This window comes from Neolamprologus brichardi, chromosome 11 (genome assembly GCF_056152115.1).
Source record: "Neolamprologus brichardi isolate AB-2024 chromosome 11, ASM5615211v1, whole genome shotgun sequence".
Taxonomy (NCBI): domain Eukaryota; kingdom Metazoa; phylum Chordata; class Actinopteri; order Cichliformes; family Cichlidae; genus Neolamprologus; species Neolamprologus brichardi.
Window position 1 is genome coordinate 15,180,636 of NC_142114.1, and position 21,139 is coordinate 15,201,774.

Consider the following 21,139-nt stretch of genomic DNA (forward strand, 5'->3'; position numbering starts at 1 on the left):
CCTTGACTGCTCAGCGACAGATGAGCAGGAAGGAGGATGGGGGACGCAACAGTACAAGCAGAGCAATCCCAACCCCGGGCTTCCACAGGACAGAGATACTGTATAGCACACATACTGTACCTTACGTCACCCATCACCTGCTGCACCACATGTCTGCCCTGATGTGTAGGGGGAAAAAAACGATGGCGTGAAAACCAAAGTGGTCCCCAGTTTTTGTCGTTTATTGAGAAACAGAGCAGTAAACGAACTTTACAAAACAAACAAAGTTGTTCGTGACACAAGTGATCAGTTTGAGTTTGATGTTAAACAACATTTAATGGTTAGCTGTTACAGTCAAGGTAGAGAAGAGAGTAACACACAAAGTGTCTGGCCCAAAAAAAAAATATAATTAAATTAGATGATGAAATAGCTAATGAACCGGCCAGAGTCTGGCAGTGAAATCATAATATATTTATTCAACAAATGAGTGATTAGCATGGGACCACCTAACAGATTAATTAAGGGATGCACAGCATTTGTTAATAATGTTCATGTTGTAAATATAATAAAATAAGCTAAAGTAGATGTGCGAGGACTCATTTGAGTTTCAGGCCTGGAGTATTTTACCACAGTTATTTTATGGGTCAGTGTACCTGTCCTATCTTATTTAATAGGCAGGTGAGAATTTAAATCTAAATAATCCCAAGTTGTGTGTGTAGTCTAGTCTGGTTTTAAGAATCTAAGTTATAATTAAGATAAGGACCGAGCAGGAAGACTGGTTTAAGGCTCTGGTTGGAGAATTTTCCTCCTAACTCAAACATTGTACACACTGTTGATCCCTTGGAGGCTAATTTCTGATTTGTGTTACTGGCACATATAAATAAGAGACTCGGAAACCATCTGCGTCGTGTCTACATCATGGCATTCTTCTCGTCCTCTTCGGCCTGGGCTTTTCTTTGGCTCTTTTTGTTGACGCGTTTGATGACTACAACAAACGCGATAACTGCGAAAGGAGGAGATATAAAACAGAAGTCAGTCACTGGAACAATATAAATAAAATTGAATTGAATTGAACACAAAACTTCACACTGACACTGTTGGACAGTCTAACGGTTTGTGTGAAACTTGGTTTCATCAGATAACAGATTTATTTTGGGGTTTGTTAGAATTACCGCAGAATCCCAGAATGCCAGCCAGGATCCCAATGGTGGGTCCCATTCCATAACTGAGCGCCGCTCCTTCTGGTGCAACGTAGCAGTAGCCCAGCTCTGTGCAGTTACATACTTTCACTGTGAAGGAGACAAAATGTAAAGTACAGTATGACGGGCCAGCTGATTACACTAAAATATCATCAACTTTTCCTTATTTTGTTCCTAACTTTTAGCTTTCTATCAGCAGCCTATGATGAACTGGGTGATTTACTGGACACAGCACTAAACTGGGCACTGATGCAGATAATCAGTTATGGTGAAAAGAAAGAACACCCAGATTAAACTCTAAATTAAGATTTTAGAAATCAGGAAATAATAAAAAAAAAAAGACTATACAGGTCTTATTTAGCATGTTAAATGTAAAAGTAAAAGAAGTGTGGCTTGTTTGGAAGGGCTTTCAGGAGAAAGTCTCTTCTTTCTACAAAGAACATGGCAGCACAGATCAGGCTTGCAAAGTTGCATCTGAAGAAACCACAACTAATTTATTTCACGTTTCAGCATTTACAGGGTTAAGAGAGCTGTGCTTGAACATATTCCTGCAAACCTTAATAAACTGAAGCAACTTTGTAAAGAAGAGTGGATGAAATCCCTCCACAACGACATGAAGTTATTGGTGCTAAAAACTCTTTTACAGCGTGTTAAATCAAAGGGTGAACTTAGTTTTTCACACACTTTTTCTGCATTTTGGTGTAGATTTTGTTGAATAATTAATGAACATGTCGTGTGATTTTGGATTTTCCTGATTTTTTTTAAAACCTTATAAGAACTACATTTTTTTTATTATGTCCTGGTGTGTAAAACCTTAGAAGGGATGCCTTTCTTGCTGCGACTGTAGAATATTGCCAGAAGTAAGGCTTACAAATGTGACTCACCCTCAAATGCCTGTGGGACTCCCACACCTGCTTTGTCTTTAACGGTAATGGGAAGTGAGAAGGTTTTATCTTGAGTTGGTGTTTTTTTCAGTTTCAGTTCAGCTGTTGTATCTGTGTGACACACAAAGAAAAAACACATAATATGTTCTAAGCTGAACACAGAAACGTGCGTCTTTACATCTTAGTTTGATGTTTTTCGTGTTACATTACAGATGTTAGCGTACCGTCAACTTGGTTCAGCTCCCAGTTGGGAGATTTCCCGGTTTTGGTGCCAAAGCTGAAAGTGAACGGCTGGGAGAAAGGGTCGCTGTCTGAGTCTTCGGCCTTTATGAGAACAGGTTTGGGATTCTTCATGCAGATGAAGGCCTGGGTCTCCATCAGTTTGGGGACGTTGTCGTTCACGTCCAACAGCCTTACATGCAGGTCACTCTCAGTGGCCTTCTCCGGGTTGGCTTCAGAGGGAATATCAGAGAGTATGAAAAATGCGGTCTCACCCACAACTAGTTTGTTTTATAAAGGCGAGCAGCGGTCAGTATTTAATGGTCAAAAGCCTTAAACACATGAAGATCTACAGGAGCTTCTGAAAAGTAATGAAAGTGTTTGTATGCAGATGTTTCTTATTGTGTTTCAAAGTATTTTAGCCGATATGTCTCACACTGTGTGGCCTATAAAGGAAAAACTGTAGAGCAGTGTCTTTTCTCACCCTTTTCGAAGGCAGTGACAGTGACTTTGAACGAGTCCACCTTCTCTCTGTCCAGTTTTTCTTTGGTCCTGATCTCTCCTGTGGCAGCATCCAACTCCAGCCAGCCCTGAGTGTCACCATCCAGCTTATATCTGCACACAAACACAATCATCAATCATCGGTCTGGCACAGTCAATGATGAAGCGCACACTGAGCCGGTGGCCAGGGGAAACATCGGTAGTCAAAACGAATCAATGGTCTGTTTTCTGTACATGTGGTAGTCAGAGAAGAGGATAATTCAAACTAGCAGTCAGTGCTCAACAAGGCCAAAGCCATCAATGCGGTGCATGTGGTGTATCCAGCCACTTCATGCATCAGCTAAGAGAAAGATTAGGATCAGTTAAGGAAAAACAGTTTTGAAAAGCAATGCACAGTGTGAAAGAAGTGAAACTTTGTTTTTTAGACCACGCTTTGTGGATGAAGTTTATTAAAGTAAAGTCAGGAATTCTCTCAGCTGCTTCCGTTCTACAAAGTTTCACAAAACTGAAATATACACTATATTGCCAAAGGTATTCACTCATCCATCCAAATAATTGAATTCAGGTGTTCCGATCACTTCCGTGGCCACGGGTATAAAATCAAGCACTGACTGCATGCAAACTGTTTCTACAAACATTTTTTGAAAGAGTGGGTCGCTCTCAGGAGTTCAGTGAATTCCAGCGTGGTACCGTGCTAAGATCCCACTACCAAATTTCCTCACTACCAAATATTCCACAGTCAGCTGTTAGTGGTATTAAAGTTGGGAATAAGAGCAATGCAATTACAGAGCCAGGACAGACGATGTTGAGGTGCATAGTGCACATTGTTCACCAACTTTCTGCAGAGTTATTTGCTACAGACCCCCAAACTTCATGTGGCCTTCAGATTATCTCAAGAACAGTGCAAAGAGAGCTTTGTGTAATGGATTTGGCAGTGCCCAAGAGAACAGTCTGACTGCATTGGGCCAATGTGTGAGCTGTTTTGCAGGAGTTGCGCTTTTAGTTCTAATGAAGGAACTTTTAATGCTTCAGCATACCAACACATTTTGAACAATTTCATGCTCCCAACTTTGTGGGAACAGTTTGGGGATGACCCTGTCCTGTTCCAAAATGGTTGCACACCAGTACACAAAGCAAGGTCCATAAAGATGTGGATGAGTGAGGCTGGTGTGGAAGAACTTGACTGGCCTGCACGGTCCTGACTTCAACCTGATCCCAAGAACACCTTTGGGGTAAATTACAGTGGAAACTGTGAGGCAGGCCTTCTTATCCAAAATCAGTGTCTGACCTCACAAATTCCCTGTAAACACTTGTTTCCCAGACAAGCTAAAGCTGTTACAGCTGCAAAGGGTGGGCTGACATCATATTAAACCCTATCAATTAAGAATGGGATGTCACTCAAGTTCATTTGAGTATGACGGCTGATGAGTGAATACTTTTGGGAATACAGTGTAATTGGGATAGATTTACTCCACCTTAAAGGCCAAAAAATTGCAACACAAGTTTTGACTTAAAATGTTACACATACCTTAACCCCTGGCATTAGGTAGAGGGGCATTACCCTTAGCTGTATCTTCCTGTACACTGTGTATATTTCCTGTATTATGTAGCAGCTTTCACTAAATCTTTAAACAGCTACAACTTTTTAAGTACTTAGGACCCAGACACTGAGCAGTCACTGGTGTGTTTACCCGATCTCTTTGCCCTCTGGGTCCTTTGCATGCACAGTGAGCAGCACGGATCCTTTGGTGATGTTTTCATATATGGTCACATCCAGGATGTCCATGCTGAACTTTGGAGCCTCATCTACATCGATGACCGACACAGAGAAAAAGGCGGTGGACTCGCTGCCATACTTGAGACTTTCCATCAGCGGCTCTGGGTTACGAGCATCAATCTGGAGCCTGTAACTGGGAGAGGTCTCAAAGTCCAGAGGCTGTTAGGAAGGAGGAGAAAAAAAGGTTTTAGAGAAACCACAAAAGAAAAGAGAGGCAGAGATGATGATGAAAGTTTACAACAGAGTGTTGAAAAGCACTAAAATCCAAATGAGTTATATGGACATGCAGGTTTAGGGGTAAACAAGGATCATTTACTATGGCCATAAAATCATATATGACCAAACGCTAATGTTGCTGTTACATGCATGATGACTACTACCTTCAGCTCTTTCATTTTCAACAATTATAAGCAAAAATATAAAAAAAGATACAAATATACACAAAGACAACAAAAAACACAAGAATTTAATAATCTGAACTATTTAAAAGGGACCAGAATGAGAAATGTTGGAGCAGCTACTTAAAGATCAAAGTTTGCAAGAAATGAAACAGAGAGAATGGAGATCACCACCTTAGCCAGAACCAGATAACCAACACCTTTGCCGTCGGTTTCCACGGCAAAGACGTCGTCGGTGTTTCCTTCAGAGATGATGAACTGGATCTCCGAGCTGCCGGTGTCTGGGTCGTCATTATCTGTCGCTTTGATGGTCAGAAGTGTGTGTCCCAGAGGAGTGTCCTCTGCCAGAGTCTCGTTGCCGTACTGCATACGTAACAATACCAGCCAGTCAGAATGAGGAACAAGAGCCAGCGTTCGAAAGGTTCACATACTTACATCATTCTTCTCAAACTTGGGCAGCTCATCATTGACGTCAATGACCTTGATGACAACCTTACAATTTGTGCTGAAATCTGTGAGAGAAAAGCCATAAAAACTTCATCCAAAGTTAAAAACGTTAACTAAACTCAGCCTACAGGTGTGCTTTCATACAGTATGTTACCTATGTCACTGACTCGGACATTGAGGTTGTAGACCGCATTTTCCCTTCGCCGCAGCGAGCGCAGTGTACGAATTGTTCCAGAAACATTGTCGATGGAGAAGGCTTTGGAGTCGGTGGGTGGATTTTGGGACAAGATGGTGTAAGTCAAAACAGAATTCAGTGTCCCTTCTTTATCGCTATCATGAGCCAGCAGCTCTCCTACGAGGCCACCTGGAATAAGGAGATGCAGTGAGAATCCCTCACGTCTATCATGAAACTTCGAAAAACTTTTTTACAAATTAGAAATATTCTTGAATTCAACAGGCTGCCTGTGGCTGAAGAAACCACCACCTATATGGATGCTGCGCACCTCGACAGAGACATCCTTACCTAAAGGCTCATTCTCCTGGAACTCAAACACAGTCTCCTCATCGCACACAGGTGCGTTGTCATTCACATCCTCCACCAACACGTAAATCTCCATGGGTGGATCCACTTCGTTGTCATTTTCATCCTTTGCCAGCACCACCAGGATGAACTGGAAACAGAACCAACTGAAGCTCAAGAAAAACTCCTAGAAGTGAGTCTTTATGTTTATATAACTTATTGAACAAATGTGTTATCTACCCTCTCTTTTCTTTCTCTGTCCAGCTTCTCTGTCACCATTATTTCTCCATTTTGTGTGATCTCAAAGGGGAATTTCAGCTCTCGCTCCTTCTGGACCAGTATGTATCTGGCATCAGGGTCATTAGATTGGACCTGGATGGAGAGAGCGAGACAGGCAGGGCCCAGACTAGGATGGTCAGCTGATGGATAAAGATGAGATGCAGTTAGGAGTATGAATATATGAATCTCAGCACACCTTAGCAATGGTTAGTGGGTATGTTTCCTCTAAGTTTTCTCTAATGTGTATGGGTCCGGGATTCTTCCACAGGTTTTGCTGCACAGCAATCTGGACTCTGCTGTTTCCACTTAGCGCATTCTGCGAAGCTCCTTCCAGGTCCTGCACGCGCACAAACAGGGTGTAGTCTGGGTCTTCCAGGGGGTCCAAGTTTTGCCGTCTCATCTCTGACACCACAAGTGGAGAATAAATATTTCAACTTGAACCAAGGAGTTTTTCTTTGGGGTAAAATTCACTAAAACATTCCAGGAAATCTCTCATTCTGAAAAGCTGAGTCCGATGGACACGACTAAACCTCTCTCCCCAACTGAACTCATCAACTCAGCACCCAGCGCTAATTGCTGACAGCAACTTCTTCATTACAGTCTGTTTATCTACATTAACACAATCCTTTAATCTGCACCATCATATGCTCCTACTTTAAAGAGCACCATCAAAGCCCAGATGTTGTTGTCTATGTTCTTATTATTCTTCATCCTTCATCGTGAAATTTCTCCACTGTTGCAGATGCAACTCAAGCTTATTTTCAATATTAATTGTTTAGATGAGTAATTGCTCCATTAAACTGTTCATCTTGACTATAAACCGACGATTCCTTTGGAAACAAACCTGCTCTCTGCACACAGGTGAAGAAGGGGTTGTGTTCGTAGGGGACCTCCTGCACCGAACAGTAGTCATCGAACTTTCTCTTCAGAGTTTCAATGCTCCGATCTTCTCCCCTGGCATACTGGATGCCCTCCCTTGCCTTTAGCAGCTGCTGCCCTGTTAAAACAACACACACGCATCAAACACCAGCGAGCATGCTCACACACATCACAGACGCGCTTCAGGTGATCTAAGAGGGGAAACAAACTCCTAATTGAACTCAAAGTAATCAGTGATGAGCATCACGCGACACATTTAGGCAACCTGCCTTCAATCAGCATTAATCTTGAGTACACAAGATGATCTGACAGATTACAGGCAGAGACAGTGGCCACAGATTAAAGACTTTTCCACGGATGCCACACAGAGTTCTGTGCTTCTATGGCTGGCTTCAGGTCTCTGTGCTACCCAACGTTATTATTGTAATCTAAAACTAAACTAAAATTAGATGTGAAAAAACCCAAACATTTTATTTAACTGTGAAAAACATTTAAAACCAACTGAAACGGTTTTGTAAACTTGGAAAACTAACTAAAATATATAGTATGACCTAAAACCATTAAAATAGTGGTAAGTGAAGAAGTGTGCAGAGGTTATAATAAATATATATTTATTTCTCCCTGTATGAACCGGTCATATATACACATGTCAGGTGTGCAGAGGAAATGTCCTCACTTGTTAATTTGGTAAAATTTGTATCACAAACTGCCTGATGAGGATTCAATGGATGTTTTTATTGAGGTTTGGATGTTTACAACCCTGTGAGTTGACTGCTTTTAAAAATGTTCTTTATATTGTAATATCTAAGCTGATTTTCCAAAATCTTGCCTCTGGTATTTGCTATAAATAATAAAGTAATAAGGACAAAATTAACACTGAAACTAATAAAAATTAAACATTTTAAAAAACAATAAAAAATAAGGTAATATCATAAAACCCAATCTGGAAACCAAAAAGTCAAAATGAAATCAAAATAAATACTTACTAGAAGCGCAAATCCCCCTGAAGCTGTTCTAAAACTTTGATGTTTTCATTACAATATGAAGACATCGCCTGGTTGTGGCTTCACTGAGATTTCGTAGTGCTTCTTACTGAAGAAATAAAAGGCGTGTTGTGCAGCTTTCTTCATGTGCTTTCACATGATATATTACTCAATATTGTTTCTTGAATTTTCTTTCAAGCTTAACTTTGACCTTGGGTGCTAACAATGAAGGTCAAGGTCAAATGCTTAACCAACCCAGATACTGGCCTAGTAAACTGTTGTTAAACTTGAAAAAACAAAACAAAACAATGGGTAATGTAAGGATTTTCCTGATTTTCACATTTTGTGTGACCTTCACCTGATTTTCACTAAAAACAGATCAGCTCGAGCTGTTATTGGTATTTACCATCACACTGAGTGAGAATCGTAAAACTGTGGATGCTGCACTGCTAACAGACAGACTGATTACATACTCCTTCCCTCTCCGGGGGGAGAACTGTGAGAACTTTGGTGCTACCTTGCTCTGTGGTGGAGATCTCTCCAGTGTCTGGGTTGATCTGAAACAGCTTTGTGTCTCGTATGCTGGGGATCTCGCTGACCAGGCTGTATCTCAGACGAGCGTTTGGAGTCTCCGGGTCATCCTGATCCGTCGCAAACACTCGGGTAAATGGGACAGCTAGAGCCACACAGAAAACTTACGTTAAAGTCATAGAGACAGGTATGGTGACTCACACTGTCTACTTAAAGAAATACTGCTTAACCCACATGCATAGAAGGAATCCTTTAAAGGGTTCTCTGAAAAACAAATACAGTTGTGCACGCTTTATCCTTTGAGCTACACATTAGCTGCACTTTAATTTAACACCAAACATATTACTATGTACTCAAATTAATGGTTGTAGGGTGGCTGGAGCCAGCTGCCATTAGCAGAGAGGCGGGGTACACTATTGGCAATATGTCACATGACCAATACAGAGAAACAGTTGCACCTATGGGCCAATTAACTTAACCAAACTAACTGCATTTCTTTGAACTGTGGAAGGAAGCCGGAGTACTTGTGAGATCAAGCAAACTCTACACAGAAAGGTCAGCTGCAGGTTTCAAACCCAGGACCTACTTGCTGTGAGGTGCTACCACCACGCCACACTACTGTCCCAAAACTCTTTCATTTTTGACTTTAAAACTCAAATGTGTAGATCTAAACAATCTTGGTTTCACAACTTGAGTTTAAAGTCCCAGGTTTGAGCAGAAAGCATTCAGTGGCAAAATGAAAAAAGATCAATCATCCACTGTGATGAATGCCCGACTGCACTGAAGACCTCTGCAAGCTGATTTTCATAGTCAAGTAAAATTAAAGCCTCGAAGGGGAGAAATGAAGATCTAATTCTTTCATCTGCTTTGAAAAATCACTCTCATTAAAATGAATAGCACATGTAATTTGCAGGTTATGGACTAAAACATGCAAACTCCTTAAATCACGTGTACTCTTCAGCATAAAGGTTTACTTAAAAAAGATGAAAGTGTTGAAATCAACAGGGGGCAGCTGTTATTACTGCCCGTGATGAACTAGATGTAAGGCCACCTGTTCTTTCGTAAGTACTTTAAAAAAGATCGATTGAGCAAGGATAAAAAATTAAAATATGCAAAGCAAAAATGTCACAACAGGTAGAAGTGTGCACAACCTGCTGGGGTATTCTCCCGAACCACAGCTGTGTAGACACTCTGGTTGAAGTACGGTGCTTTGTTGTTGACATCCAAAACATTTATGGTCACATAAATCGGGCCCTCCACCACTTCTTCATCTGCCAGTGCCTCCACCTGTGCGCAAACATGAGTTTTTATGCACGAGTGTGTGTCCCGTGTGCCTAATGCAATGCGCGCACGGTTTTCCATGTGTTTGAATAAAGATATTGTGTTACCATGATAATGTAGTGCTCCTCTCGCGACCAGTCCAGAGGTTGTTCCAGATAAAGCCACCCATCCTTTGAAATACTAATGTCTTGTCCACCTTCTCCACTCAGCCTGAAGTTATTAACATGTGGATCTATCACCTGAAACTAAGGAGTGAAAGAAGCAGACGAGAAAAATCAGGACACTTTGACCACAAAAACCAGGTCTGTTTGCTTCTTGAGTTTCATTTGATCTCAGACAAAAAAGTGGTAACTTTTTTAGTGAACAAAAAGGGGAAAACACCATAACTTCCTTAAAGGATCACATACTTGACAGTTAATCTGAGTATGACTGCAAGTTTCTGCATTAATGGAAGAAGTACTCTTCTGCATTTTAAACCAGTATATAAATACAACATATTCAAATACAAACACAAGGATGCGCTGTAAAAACCCCACTGAAGTAAAAGTGCACAAAAGTAAAAGTGATAAATGTTAAATGTTTATATTAATGTATCACTGCTAAGTAACATCCAGCTGCTGTTGCCATTGGTCCAGTGGTTTCCAGATCAGAGGCTACACTAAAAGAATGGGGTGTTTAGAAATATCCCTATTTTTAAAAGAAGCATGTATCTGTTTTTTAAACTGAAATAACATTAAAATTAACCAAAAACTCACACAAAATGCCTAAAATGATTCATGGAAACATTAATCGTGAAGCATTACTGGGATATCTGTAAAGGAGTACAGAGCCCCACTTTCAGCAGTCTTTACCATCAGCATGTTACTCAATGAAAATTCATTGCATTTGGGCACCGCTACAGCTCACCTGGCTGAACCGATGACTCATATGCCAAAAGGTTGCCGAGTTCTGGGTCTGATTCTGGCCCATGTTGCGTCAACATATAGAAAGCACTGTATAAAGATCTCAGATATAATGTCACATTTGACCTCTGACCTCTCCTTAAAGGTAAATGGACTGATCTGAAGGTCAAAGTGATACTAATGCAGAGCTGTTTATAACTATGTTTTTTACTGCCATTGTTTGTCTTGATGACAAGGTATACAGGGCATATAGAGAATGAAATATGGGCATTCTAAATATCAGATTAATGTGGACCTTTGACCTCTCATTTCACATCTGCCCTTCTTTCAGGTTCACTCCATAATGCGCTACATCACTAAAGAAAGTGTTTGATGAGAAAGAGAAGAAGCTGCCTAGTTATCTAGAAATAAATTGTAGTGTAATATTGTATAACAAGCTCAGGTTATTCATGTCTAGTTATTTAAATCAATACCTATTATCCATAACCTACTGCTACATAATGTTTGTGTATTCAAAGTAAGCATCTGTGATACCACTTTTCTCTGATTTATACTGCACTATAAATTTCTTAAAGTACTTTAAAAAGAAGAAGAGAAAACATAATGAATATTTCCAAAATCCAATTAAGTTCCCTTAAAAGTAAACACTGTCCAGAGAGTGAGCTGCCTTGGTGGAGGATTGCGCTTTTATTTGTTTTATTAATAAATTTGATTGAGTGCTGAGTGTCTCGAACTGCAGGCTTTGTGGGTGTGATTATGCACTCAGAGCGGTTAAAGAAAAAACTTCCCCCTGGAGCCAGTCAGAGTATTCTTGTTCTAGGAAGTAAAAATGTATTCCATGTGGACATTAAAAAAAAGAAGATGGATGTAGCACCTATTTTCACAGAACAGGTCAAACTGGTTCGGACTCTCTAGAGACTAAAATGGTACCTACAAAACCCACAGAGTCAACAGAAAGGAAAAAGGTGATGCCAGGATGCTGATCTTTTAGGGCCAGCTAAAAATAAAGAGTTACGTCTGAAACTGGCTACCCGGTGGAGCCAGTTATCTTCAACAACCGGACAATGGCCCCAAATACAGCTCCAAACTGTGTGACGACAATTCGAGAGGAAGCAGTCAGCTCATTATGAAGTGCCCAGCGTGGTCACCGGACTTCAAACCTATTAAGCTGTTGTGGGAATAGTTTGACTGCACGGTGTGCAAGAAATGGCAATGAAACAAATATCTGCAAAGCTACAGTATCAAAATTTCAGGAGCGGGACCATGCCTCCAAACACACTCCTTCTGGTTCTTATCTATATATGTTCCCCCAGTTCTAGAAGCTGTTCATTCTCATTTACGTGCCCCTCCCTCCCCTTTTTAAGTCTTTAATTTCTTCACTTGTATTTAGTACACTGGGATCTGCTAGGCCTAGGAGCTGCCACAAGTCCCCTTCGAGGCCTTCTCCAAACCGCAGCTCAATTCACATCCAAGCCATTCACCTTTATCTACTAAAACACTGTCAAACCTAAAATGAGAACACGCTCCCAGCTAGTGAAATAACAATATGATGATGATGTTACCAAACTTTTACAGTAAACGTGAAGGCTTGTGAGATGGCCGACAGAGGAGCAATAACAAAACAACAAAGATCTGCAACAATACTTTATATTCAGAGGTTTTTTGTTTTTTTTTTACTATTTATTATTTTCCTATCTTGATTAAGATAAGCTAACTTCTCAGGTGCAGGTTCTGGTTTAGTGACACTTATCTGACTGAGGTGTTTGATAAATGGAGCGCATGGCACATGTGCAGCTCATCCACCTCAAAAATGGACAATATTACACCAGCAGAGCGCAGCGCTGCTGCCATGCTTATATTACCTGAAACAAAGGATAGGGCACTAGGGTCGCCTCTGGCACATCCAGCACTGTGTTCTCAAAGGGGCCCTTCTTCTCCTCCAGATCCTTCCCACCAGCCTATTACAGCACAGAAATAAAGGTTAAAGGTCATCGAGTACAGAAAAAGGCAAGAAAAAATGAAAACCTCTCACACTCATACCTAAATTTGCCATTTTAGCTTTAGCTCCGGTGAAATCAGTCAAGCATTGAGGGCAGTATTTACGGCCCAGTTATTTATTGAACCAAAATGACTTAACAGTGGAGGAACTTTTATATTCGAGTACATGATGGGAGAGCAAAGTCTACAGACAAAGGGCCCACGCTCCGTTTAGCAACCCTTTCTGTGAGTGTTTTAAAACGAGTCACTGAGGGCTGTTTCACAGACTCTTTGTTAACCTTACTGATAGTTGTAAGTGTTTTCTTTCATGCGCTCCCTGTGTAGCATTAATCAACGCTGACTATTTCACAGATCTTTTAACAGGTTCATGCATTTGAATATGTATTGAAGAACAGCAGCAGCAGTTGGCTGGCGCTCGTGTACTCACAATGCTGAACAGCAGCGGGAGCAACAACAGATGCACCATGGGTGTCATTATCACAGCCTGAGAAGGAAGAGGAAGACGAGGAGGAGGGTTAGAAAAAAATGTTTAAGGAGGTTTCAGAGGTTATGTCATTTTTGTGGAAAATATTCACTGTGCTCTGCTGTTGCGTAAACACTAAAAAACCCATGTAGTGGATTATTACCAATTCCACAGAGGAATCTTTAAACCCTCTCAACCCTTTTCTCCGTTCAGTGCAGTGTGTCATTGATGTGCAATGTCGACAGTGTCACAAAGAAAGCGTGTCCTCTGTCCTTGAATCTGCATATGTGCACTGTATCTCTCTTTGTGCATACTTTGTGCTGAAGTGCTTACACATGGGACTCCACCTAGACCTTCCAGGTGAACCACCCACCCGAGTGCACAGAAGAAAATGAAAGTCGATGCCTTTTAAAGCAGCGTCAGGTGTTCATGTCCGAGTCTTTCTCTTTCTGTAAAGTGGGTGTACACATATGTATATATGTATATGACACCAAACCAGTGCAATGACTTTAGGGCTGTCTCCTCAGACGCTTGAATAAACATAACTTCAATGAATCTGTAGATTTTCCTGCATTTTGCATTTAAAGCAACCGTTTCCCCCGAAAAAAATGTACTACACTGAATGCACTGAATGCAGAAGCATCCAAGTTATAAGGCCAGAGTAATGCTTGTTTACTAAAGAAATAATGTGACAGTCGCTACTGACAATTAAAGAAAACTCACACTTTTAATTCTTTTAGGTCTGTGCTTAACCCATACATCAGGAATAAGTTGGTAAATAAGATATGTAGAGATTCTGGAGCTGTAAAGTGCAAGCGAAACAGAAGGGTAAAGTCAAAGGGTTGAGTGAAGGTGACATTGAGTCGAGCCAAATGACCTTTTTGTGCCAAAGGACACTTTTAAAGTCACCCCATTGTCTGAACACCTTATTTATCTGCAGGTTTTCTGCATTTTATAAGAATATCTGTCTCCATGTTGTTAACTAACATCTGCTGCGAAGCAGACCTTTAACTGGCAAGTCCCTCAGCAGTGTCACTAGTTTCTAAACGTCCACCTACAGCGACTTAGCTGGTATCCAGAGGAGAAACTAACAGACGTTTGACACTTGATTAAATTGAAGCTGGGAGAAATACACAAACATGGATCCAAAGCTACAGGCCCCTCTCGCTTTATCCTCTTAGATCAATGACTGGATGACCTTTGTCTGGCTATATTCAGCTGCTATAATACCAAATTTAAAGTCCCGTTCACTTACCTTCCTCCTATTCTAAAATGCTGAGAACAACCCAGGAAGAAGGAGAGCAGTAAGGCAGTAAAATATGCCAACACCTTATCTAAGGCCCTGCCAAAGTCAAGTCAAGATCATGGCACTTCAGCAATAATCTGAGAACATTTTAAACCCGTCATCGCACAATCTATAAAAACCAACACAAGCAGTCCTGTTGGTTTCTGGCGACACACCCGAAAAATAATTCTCCCAATTCTCCTGAAACAAACCTGAAACTTGGGAGACAAGAGAGCGAGGTGGCTTACCTTAGAGGAGAGAGCAACTGAGACACTCGTCAGACTGATCTGAGCAGCTCCATCCTGTCCTGGTCAAACGTTAACCAGCCACTAACCAGCAATGTTTTATTGGATCTAATGATTGTCTAATCACCCTGCCCTTCTGCCAAGCTGGCCAATGGGAAAGAAGCAGACAAAAGCAACAAAGACAGGAAGAAAAGAACAATTATAAATAAAGAATTCAATAAAACACCTGTCTATTAAAGTAAGATGGGGATTTTATTGAAACACTCAACTGCTTGTGGATTTATAGAGTACTGATTAGTGTTTGTAAAACAACAAACTCTTTAAAGGGAACGTCTCAGCAAAGCATTTCTGAATTTTAGCCGGCATGTGCGTGAATTCTGGACAAAAATAGAACAAGAAGCGGGGACAACGAGGGGGGTAAATTTGTGAAATCGTTCTCATTTCTTCGCTGCTCATTGTTTAAGTTTCTGATTACCTCTTAGACTTTGACCTATGCACCATTGCTGTGCTTCCTGGCAGATCTTCCATCAGCAGCAGTGCCTGATAAGGAGCTATGCGTAGACAATAGGACCGACTCGCTGATTGCACTGACAATCCACTGCCTCATGGGAATGCAAAGCTTTGAGGTCAATTCAGGAGGTCAAGACGCACATGAAACTGTAAAAACAGGAAAAAGAAGGTGTGTCTTAAAGACTTCATCTTTATGACCCAACCTCACACGTATCAGTTGGAATTATCTGTTATATGACCTGATGCATAAAGTCATCCTGAGCTGAGAGGTTTACAAGCTGTGGAGAGCTGCTTGGACACACAAACCATAAAACTGTGCGACTCCGTAGGAAAACAGGCTGCGAGTGAGTCACTGTTTCACAGGCCTCGCTATTTAACCAGAACCTATGACTGGAGAGTCGATGGTTCAGCGCATGAAGCTGGAAGTGACTCTGTTATGTAAAGCGTGGCTCTGTATGTGCACACAGCCCGGTATTGCGGCCAACACCATCTGCCCGACGCTCTCTGAACCAAACACACACACTTCCTCTGAATGTTACCTTGGCAACACATTTTTCTGCTTTTGACTGTTTTCCCAACAAAACCGAGCTGGAAAGCTTGTCAGGTGCCACACTGGGAGCCAAATCACCGTACCCAATCAGAGGCGCAGGGGACTAATGTGCTGAAGTAAGTTCAGGTTTAATGTCACCACCTGACTCATCCTGCATCAGCACAGCGTTGCTGCGAGACCCTATTTGTGCTAGTGTGTCTCCTTTGTGTCAAAGCTGAGTCACCCATTATCATTTCTCATCAGTGATGTGGAGATGGCAGACAAAAGAGTGTTATTTTTTTTCCCTTTCAAATGCTGTCATGTCACTTTATTTCATCAAGCAACACTTAAAACAAAAAAAAGATACATTATCAATGTGGTTTTTGTGTACAACAAGTGCAAAATACGACACGTATAAATAAAGTAACTGTCAAAAGATCATCGTACACATAATCAAAGACATTAACTGCACAAAGTAGCTTACAAATCATAGCACTTTGGGATCAACAGTCAAAATTTGGCAAGAATCGGAGCAAACTGATCAGGAAAAAAGAGAAGAAAGGAGAGAAAAGGCTGTTAAAATGAGTTTGTTCGAAACACAAACAACAAAATAAATAAATAAATAAATAACTTCCTTTTCTCAGTTTCCATCAGCTGGTCTCCAATCTTAGACATTTCTGTCACACAGACACGAGGCCTCTAACAAAGTTCATTTCAAAGGCAGACAATCTAAGCCGAGTCCTCTCAGTCTGTGCTGGATTGCAATGCGTTCCTAACACCGTCCCGGCTGTTTGGAGGGTGGATGTGAACACCGTGAAGGCTGCGTGTGAACCATCCAACTTTGTAGCCACCTCAGATGTAGGCTTATCCTCCACCTACTAACTTGTTCTCCTGCTCAAAGGTGTGATGTAGATCTGGCTTCATCCATCAGGCTCCTACAGCACAGAGAGATCATGGCAGGACTTGGATTTCAGCCAGAACGCCACGCTGGGGTTGTTCTTTGCCACCACTTTGTCAAGGAAACGTTTGGCTTTCATAGGGATGCTCTCTCGGCGGGTAGTGCAGCTTCTATGCCTGCGGCGTTTGTTGGCTTCTTTGGAGTCCCGTCGTAGACGTAGCTGTCGCACTATGCCGTGGAAAGCCTCCCAGACGTTGTGCTGCATGGCGGCCGAGGTCTCGATGAACTTGCAGTCGAACACAGCGGCACAAGCGCGACCCTCTGAAACAGGGAGGAGACAGTTTCAGGCACTTGATCATCTTATCAAAAGAAGAGAAGCATAAACAGACTCAGATTAGGCCTCCTTACCGCTCACTGACACCTCTCTGCGTCGCACCAGGTCACACTTGTTCCCCACAAGGATAATCGGTGTGTTCTGGGCAGGGCGGAAGCGACGCAGGGTTATCCGGAGCTCAGAAGCTCTCAGGTATGAGGCCCGGTCAGTTATAGAGTACAGCAACAAGTAGGCATCCCCAGTCTGCATATACTGCTCGTACACACATTCACTGTCAGTCTGCAAAGCACACACAGGGCTTAGTATGCTCACACACAGGCAGGTGAAGTCTCTTCTTTGATTCATTTTGTAAAAAAACTCACCTCTGAATCCCAGGTGTCAATCAGAGTTATAGAGGCAGGCTCTCCATCCACTTCAATTTCCTTTTCAGTCACTTCATCTGAATTTAAACAGGAATCAAACACTTAGATCTTAGTGAAACCAGCAAAACGTCAAACAGCATTATTATTAGAATAACTACAGTGCTACGGTTTTATTATAGAATAAGATTTATTAATCCCATAGCAGGGAAATTTACATTGTTATTGCAAATTTACATTGTTATAGCAGGGCAGCTAACCTAACCTACAATGCAAAAATAGAAGACAAATATGCACTATACAAAGTAGAATAAATACAATTTATTTCTTATACTTTATGATTTCTACTACTATGTTATTTTATATATATTCATATAACAATATATACACGAGCATTACAGGAAGAATAGAAGTGTAACTTTCTCGGGCACTTTAATAAGGTCTTTCTCTCACCTCCACAGAGCTCGCAGTCGTCGCTGTCCATGCTGTCCGCTGCACCGGCGAAGATGCTGGCGAAAGCCGTCTTACCGACCCCGCTGGCCCCCAGCAGCACCACCCGATACGGTCTCCCGGGCTCCGCGGAGTGCTCCCCGGCGGAGTCGGTGGAGATGACTGAGTCCGAGGAGGACCAGCTCCCTCTGCTCCCGTCCGACTCCCCGGCGGAGCTGGCGCAGGATTTGGAGCGAGAGATGCAGGCGGGGACCCTCGCCAGGAGGCTGTCCGAGAGCGGGTGGCTGCCCGCGTCGCAGATGCTCCACCGGTGGAGCTCATTCTGCAGGCGGAGGCTGTGACGGCGCACACTGGACAGCATGGTGCCGGCGGCAAAATCGGGATGGACTGGATTATACACAGCGGTGGGATTAAACCTCTTCCAGCACAGAAACAAAGAGCCTTCTTACTTCTTAAAAGACACTTCAGAAGCTTTTTATCCTTCTCAGGTGAACCAGAAGCGTCTCGTTTCTCTGAGATTAAAGGTGACTAAACTTAGTCTCAGATAATCAGAAGTTCCCCCCTGTTGGTGTCTACTGCATTAACTCAGCGCCCACGACCTCAATATGCTGCTTAAACCTGTTTCTGCGGCACACCGATTTCAAAGTTTAATTCGTGCATTTCCAAAAATACAAATAAAACACACTTTCTGGATAAATCCCGGAGCGAAATTCACAGCTTCTGCCTTCTTGATGTGTCTGCAGCCTCATCCCTCGGTAATCTCCAGCTGAGTGAAGTCTCTTAATGCCCTGATGGGGTTTCCCTGCAGTTTATATAGACGGATGGGGGCGGGGGGAGGTCACACAAGTAGAGCATGGGAGAGTGGATGCAAAGCCGTGATGTGCTGGGTACTCACTGTTTTGGTTCATGCGCAGGGTGTGCGGCAGCTCAGATGATATTAAAATGACTGTGCGGCAGTGACATGCGGTTCAGCACCACCGCATTACACGTGTGCAGAGCCTGTAACACTGATATGCTCCTATAGAGACGCCTCACTGCTGAAATTTATTTTATAGGATTCAACCAAAGGTTTGTGACACGTTTCCAATTCGTATTAGAAAGTTTATAAATCCAGGATCAATCTGCTTCTGATTACTGTCACAATTACACTCACTGGCCACTTTGTTAGGGACACCTATTCAACTGCACTTAATGCAAATATCAGCCAGTCACATGACAGAAACTCAATACATTTAAGCGCAATACTGAGCATCAGAATGCGGAAGAAAGGTGTTTAAGTGACTTCAAATGTGGCATGGCTGTTAGTACCACACAGGCACTAACAGCCATGCCACATGGCTCAGAAACTGCTGATCTGCTATCTGTAAGGTATCTCTAAGGTTTACAGAGAAAGATCTGAAAAAGAGGAAATATCTAATGAGCCACACTTCTCCAGGGGAAAATGCCTTGTTGATGTTAGAGGAGAATGGCCAGGCTGCTTTGAGCTGATAGGAAAGCTACGGTAACTCAAATAACCACTCGCTAACGGCAAGATATACAGAAGAGCATCCCTGAACACATCAAACCTTTAAGCAGATGGACTACGGGAGCAGAAGACCACTCTGGGTTTCACTACGCTGAGCTAACAGTAAGAAACTAAGGCTTGGGATTGCCAAAACTGGACAAGAGAAGATTAGAAAAACTTTGGCTGGTCTGATGAGTTTCAATTTCTTCAGCAACATTCAGAAGGTAGAGTTAGAACTCGGTATATATCATGAAAGCATGGATCCATCGAGCCTCGTAACAAAGAGAGGAAAAGAACAACCGCTTTCACTTAGCACCATTTCTTTGAAAATGTGGAAATTCAGAGTTTATAAAAAAATAAAACCTTTTGTTCCTAGAGTTTCTGAATAAACTTGTTAGTATATTAGGATCCAAGGTTCTCAGTCATCCAGGTCATCATAGTGTAAGGAGCTTGGAATGAAAAGCGTCTGGACTTCTTTAAGTTGCTTGAAGACGTTTCACCTCATCTGAGAAGCTTCTTCAGTTCTGAAGGATTCATAGGTTTAGATCAATACAGTAATTGAATTATTGAAAAATGTAAAACAATCAGTAACGTATGTATGTTCCCAACTAAAATGCCTTTTCTTTGAAATTTAATACCACCACAAGCAGAATAAAACCAGCTACAATAAAAACAACAATATCTAGACTTCAGTGGTAACATAAACATAAAACAATCAAAATGACTATTTGGATGCTCAAGTTTTATAATGTTGTGTCCATCATATGACCAAAAACAGTTTTTGCTGTGAAAAACATCTTTTATACAAACGCCTGGTGGGGAAATCACTTGTGATCATTCTCTCTTGTGAACCTCCAGCTTTTTCTTTTTGTGAAATCTGTAATTTGTGAGATGAAGGTCAGAAAAAAAAAGATTACATAAGTTTTAATCAATGGTTTTATGATCTTTAATGTTTGGAATCTAAACAATGTAAATTTATCTGCACTTCATCAAGAGAAACTGGTCAAGGGCTGCAGATGAAAACAAGCTTTTACCAATACATTTCAGAATATTGCCAATTTTTCTGTTCAAATAACTAAATAAATAAATAAATGCATGCAGTGCATTCAGGTGTAGTTATATAAATATGGGAGCACTGTGTAAGCCCATGCAAACAGGTCACGGTTGTAAGCATAATAAAAACTCTCATAGAGCGTATTCAAACTGCTTTGGTCTGATTGAATGTCCTTGAGGATAACAGATGGAGGGAGACAGCGCGATGAAGAGCTCGGTCCTTCATACTGTAAATATGCTGTTCAGTGCGACTCGTTCAGACATTCTGGTTTTTCTTCTTACCCTGCAGACGGCATACTGTAAAGCTGACATGTTAACAGCAACCGGTTCACATAAAAGGTTTTACTCTGTACACAATATTTGTGCCGCAATGTTCAGAAGCAAGTGGGAACAACCGCTAGTATTGTTCTTTCCACCTACACTTTTACCATCTGAAAGCAACAGGCGTGTGTCAAGAACACAAAAAGCCTTCAGTACTATGGTACTATTATGCTAACAGAGCACGTCGCCCTCAGACTGCGAGCTTACTTGTGGTTCCTAGTATTTAAAAGTAGAATGGGAGGCAGAGGCTTGGGCCCAGTTTGGATTTGGGAGACAGACACCCTCTCTACTTTTAAGATTCCCTTTTGATAAAGCATATAGTTATGACTGGATCAGGTGACCCTGAATCCTCCATTAGTTATGCCTAGACTGCTGGGGGCTTCCCTTGATGCGCTGTTTCTTCTTCACTTT

At 41.7% G+C, this 21,139-nt stretch overlaps 2 protein-coding genes across 2 annotated transcripts; both read right to left on the bottom strand.

Moving 5' to 3' along the window:
* Nucleotides 1–239: 239 nt before the first annotated feature.
* On the bottom strand, nt 240–14,796 carry cdh17 (cadherin 17, LI cadherin (liver-intestine)). Its single transcript, XM_006801315.3, has 19 exons — nt 14,774–14,796; nt 13,205–13,261; nt 12,642–12,737; nt 9,985–10,122; nt 9,748–9,883; nt 8,583–8,741; nt 7,048–7,200; nt 6,400–6,605; nt 6,165–6,296; nt 5,928–6,075; nt 5,559–5,768; nt 5,393–5,469; nt 5,132–5,320; nt 4,474–4,718; nt 2,766–2,896; nt 2,287–2,514; nt 2,063–2,173; nt 1,152–1,268; nt 240–982 (listed from the first exon to the last, which is right to left on the bottom strand). Exons 2-19 carry the CDS (start codon nt 13,250–13,252, stop codon nt 891–893), a joined length of 2,616 nt encoding a protein of 871 aa, XP_006801378.2. The 5' UTR covers nt 13,253–13,261; nt 14,774–14,796; the 3' UTR covers nt 240–890.
* A 1,334-nt stretch (nt 14,797–16,130) lies between these two features.
* Nucleotides 16,131–18,620, bottom strand: gem (GTP binding protein overexpressed in skeletal muscle). Its single transcript, XM_006801314.2, has 4 exons — nt 17,854–18,620; nt 17,404–17,480; nt 17,116–17,320; nt 16,131–17,028 (listed from the first exon to the last, which is right to left on the bottom strand). The coding sequence occupies exons 1-4, from the start codon at nt 18,209–18,211 to the stop codon at nt 16,745–16,747; spliced, it is 924 nt and encodes a 307-aa protein (XP_006801377.1). The 5' UTR covers nt 18,212–18,620; the 3' UTR covers nt 16,131–16,744.
* Nucleotides 18,621–21,139: the final 2,519 nt, after the last annotated feature.

Coding starts and splice junctions, on each gene's coding strand:
- cdh17 (XM_006801315.3), bottom strand. CDS start 13,252: ATGACACCCATGGTGCATCTGTTGTTGCTCCCGCTGCTGTTCAGCATT. Junction 6,076..6,164: donor ACAGAGAAAGAAAAGAGAGG/GTAGATAACACA, acceptor TTCTGTTTCCAG/TTCATCCTGGTGGTGCTGGC. Junction 5,470..5,558: donor TGTCCGAGTCAGTGACATAG/GTAACATACTGT, acceptor TTTCTCTCACAG/ATTTCAGCACAAATTGTAAG.
- gem (XM_006801314.2), bottom strand. CDS start 18,211: ATGCTGTCCAGTGTGCGCCGTCACAGCCTCCGCCTGCAGAATGAGCTC. Junction 17,481..17,853: donor CGACTGCGAGCTCTGTGGAG/GTGAGAGAAAGA, acceptor GTTTAAATTCAG/ATGAAGTGACTGAAAAGGAA. Junction 17,321..17,403: donor TTGACACCTGGGATTCAGAG/GTGAGTTTTTTT, acceptor TGTGCTTTGCAG/ACTGACAGTGAATGTGTGTA.